Raw genomic sequence first — 2,667 nt, 5'->3', positions numbered from 1 at the left:
TTTTTACCTTGAGTGTGCTTTTCAGCTAGCAATTAATGCTCTCAACTCATTGGGTTATATCTTGTCATACTTGTTTATTTGTTTTAAGTATGTTATTATGTTTTTGTATGTTAGGTCTTTGTTGCTGTTTGTTTTGGGATTTATGAAGTCTGGATATTTGTAGGGCGATCCGATTTTCTTTTGTTATTTTTGAAATTCCATTCTGTGCGAGTGGTAATAGGTGCACTGATTAAAAACGTGTTCCAGGGTCTCTGTGCTGGTGCAATGGGGACAATGGGTGTGGTTGTCCATTCCTTTGTTGAGATGTCTTCCAAAGCTTCCCTTGAGTAAGGTTTTAGCGGTCCTTATTCGATTTATGATTCTGATATCTGGGCTTTCCAGTGTTCTAGGTATTGTAATATGTCTCTCCACCTTTTTTTTGCCATTGGTATAGGTGTCTGCCCTTGATGCTGTTGTCCCATGTTTGTTGCCATTTATGGTTGATTTTCTGAGTTATTTGACTATATATTTCTGTAACGCTGTATTGCATGGTCAGATAGGTATTTTTTGTGAGGCTGGATTTTGCACTTAGGTCTGCTTTATCATTTCCTGGTAGGTTAATGTGTGAGGGTACCCACAGGAATGTTAGTTTCTGTTGTTTGGTATCTATTTCCCTTATTGTTTGTAGCGCTTTTTCCATGAGATTTGCTCTACTTTTGGAAATACCAGATTCTAGTGATTTAAGTACACTGAGGGAGTCGGTGATGATTACGTGTTGTTTTGTGGTTGAAAGTGTAATCCAGTTTAGTGCCTCGTTTATGGCCCAAAATTCAGCTGTGTAGATTGAGCAGTCGTCTGGGAGTCTTTCAGTTATTTCGATGTTATATTCTGGGATTACCACAGCTGCTGCCGTTCTTTTTAACTCTTGCGATTTGGAGCCATCTGTGTAGATTTTAACATGAGTCGGGTACTCTTCCGTTATGATCTTTTGTATTTCTGCTAAGAGTCCTATTGGGTTTTCGTTTTTGGATCCAATTTTTTGTGCTGTCAGGTTGATGTCTGGAGTCCTATTTTTCCATGGTGTTATGTCTATTAATTGGTGTTGTTCAGCTTGTAGTCCCCATTGTCCTATTTCGGTACAGAGCGTATGTACCTTATTGGCTGCCGGTGGATTTGGGACAAGTTTTGGCCTAAATGTTATTCGGCATTTGGTGATTGTACTTTTGGTGGGGTTATTATCCGAGTGTATGGAGTTCCTGGTGGCATACCTAAGGGTTTGTTCCTCCCTTCTTAGGTATAGGGGTAAATCCCCTGTAAGGATTTGTAGTTCTTCTAGGGCAATGTTTGGGAGTGTTCCTGTGCGGAGCCTTAGTGCTTTATACTGTATGTTGTTTAGTTTGTGAAGTAGTTTTGTGCTTGCCGATGCATATACCTGGCAGCCATAGTCTAATTTGGATCTAATTAGTGACCTATATATCATTAACATACGTTGTTGATCTGCTCCCCATGTTGTTCCCTTTATGTTTTTAAGTAGATTTAGATCTTTATTGCATCTCTGTATGATGTTGGTAATATGAGATTGCCAGTTTAATTGTTCATCCAGCAACATTCCTAGAAAGTATGTATTTTTGACAAAGTTTATTGGTGTTTTTGTAGATATAATTTAGGGTATGTTATTTTACACTTATTCGTTGGGGAAAAAAGCATTCCTACAGTTTTGGTTTTGGATATTTTGAAGCCCCAATTGTCAGCCCAGGTTCCTATCTTATCTAGGTTGAGTTGAATTTGTTTGATAATTTCTTGGCTGTTTGGGTTGCCTGCTTTCCAGATACCACTATCATCAGCAAATTGAGAAAGTTCCACTTGGTTGGTGTTGACGTATTTGCTGAGTTCATTGATCATGATGTTGAATAGAGTGGGGCTAATCACACTCCCTTGTGGTGTTCCATTTTCCAATGTGTGTTTTTCTGAGTGTGCATCCCCTACTCTTGTTTTAATCTGTCTTCCAGTTAGAAAGTTAGAGATCCAGCAGTGCATGCGTCCTGTAATACCATACTGGTTGAGTTTGGATACGAGTCCTTTGGTCCACACCATGTCAAAGGCTTTTTCTAGATCTAAGAAGATCGCAATAAGATGTCGGTCTTTCTTCCTTTTTGCATTGAAAGCAAGTTTGATGTTGGCTTCTAGCCGGATGAGTTGATCTATAGTAGATCGTCTAGGTCTAAATCCGCTTTGATTCTCTGATAATAATTTGTTTTGTCTTAGGTGGTGTTTTAATCGGTTATTTATCATAGTCTCCATAAGTTTACACAGGGTGTTGGTCAGGGAGATTGGGCGGTAGGAATTAATATTTGTAGGGTCTTTCCCGGGTTTGGGTATGGCAATGACTATTGCTTGTTTCCAGGTCGTTGGTATGCTCCCTGTTTGCCATATTTGGTTAATTAGTTGGAGAATTATATTTTCCATGTTTGGAGGTATTTTTTTGTAAAATTCGTAGCCTAACAGGTCTTCACCTGGAGATGTTGATTTTTTGTTACGTAACGCTTGGGCTCCAATGGCAAACACCGTTAGTTTTATACTAAAAGTGCGGACGTGATGGAAAACACCCCCCTAAGACATAAAATTGATCTTACCTAGATCATGACCAAACAACGCGCGGACGTGAAGGAAAACATCCCCTACTTTTCT

General features: G+C 39.3%; 1 protein-coding gene across 1 annotated transcript; it reads right to left on the bottom strand.

Moving 5' to 3' along the window:
• Positions 1-385: 385 nt before the first annotated feature.
• Positions 386-2,445, bottom strand: LOC149787437 (uncharacterized). The gene is made up of 2 exons (XM_089976103.1): positions 1,797-2,445; positions 386-1,590 (listed from the first exon to the last, which is right to left on the bottom strand). Exons 1-2 carry the CDS (start codon positions 2,443-2,445, stop codon positions 386-388), a joined length of 1,854 nt encoding a protein of 617 aa, XP_089832229.1.
• Between the last annotated feature and the right edge of the window lie 222 nt (positions 2,446-2,667).

The sequence above is a fragment of the Sinohyriopsis cumingii genome, chromosome 12, assembly GCF_028554795.1.
Source record: "Sinohyriopsis cumingii isolate HCF-2022 chromosome 12, ASM2855479v2, whole genome shotgun sequence".
Taxonomy (NCBI): domain Eukaryota; kingdom Metazoa; phylum Mollusca; class Bivalvia; order Unionida; family Unionidae; genus Sinohyriopsis; species Sinohyriopsis cumingii.
Note: the sequence above shows the minus strand (reverse complement) of the source record. Positions and strands in the feature narration are given on the sequence as shown.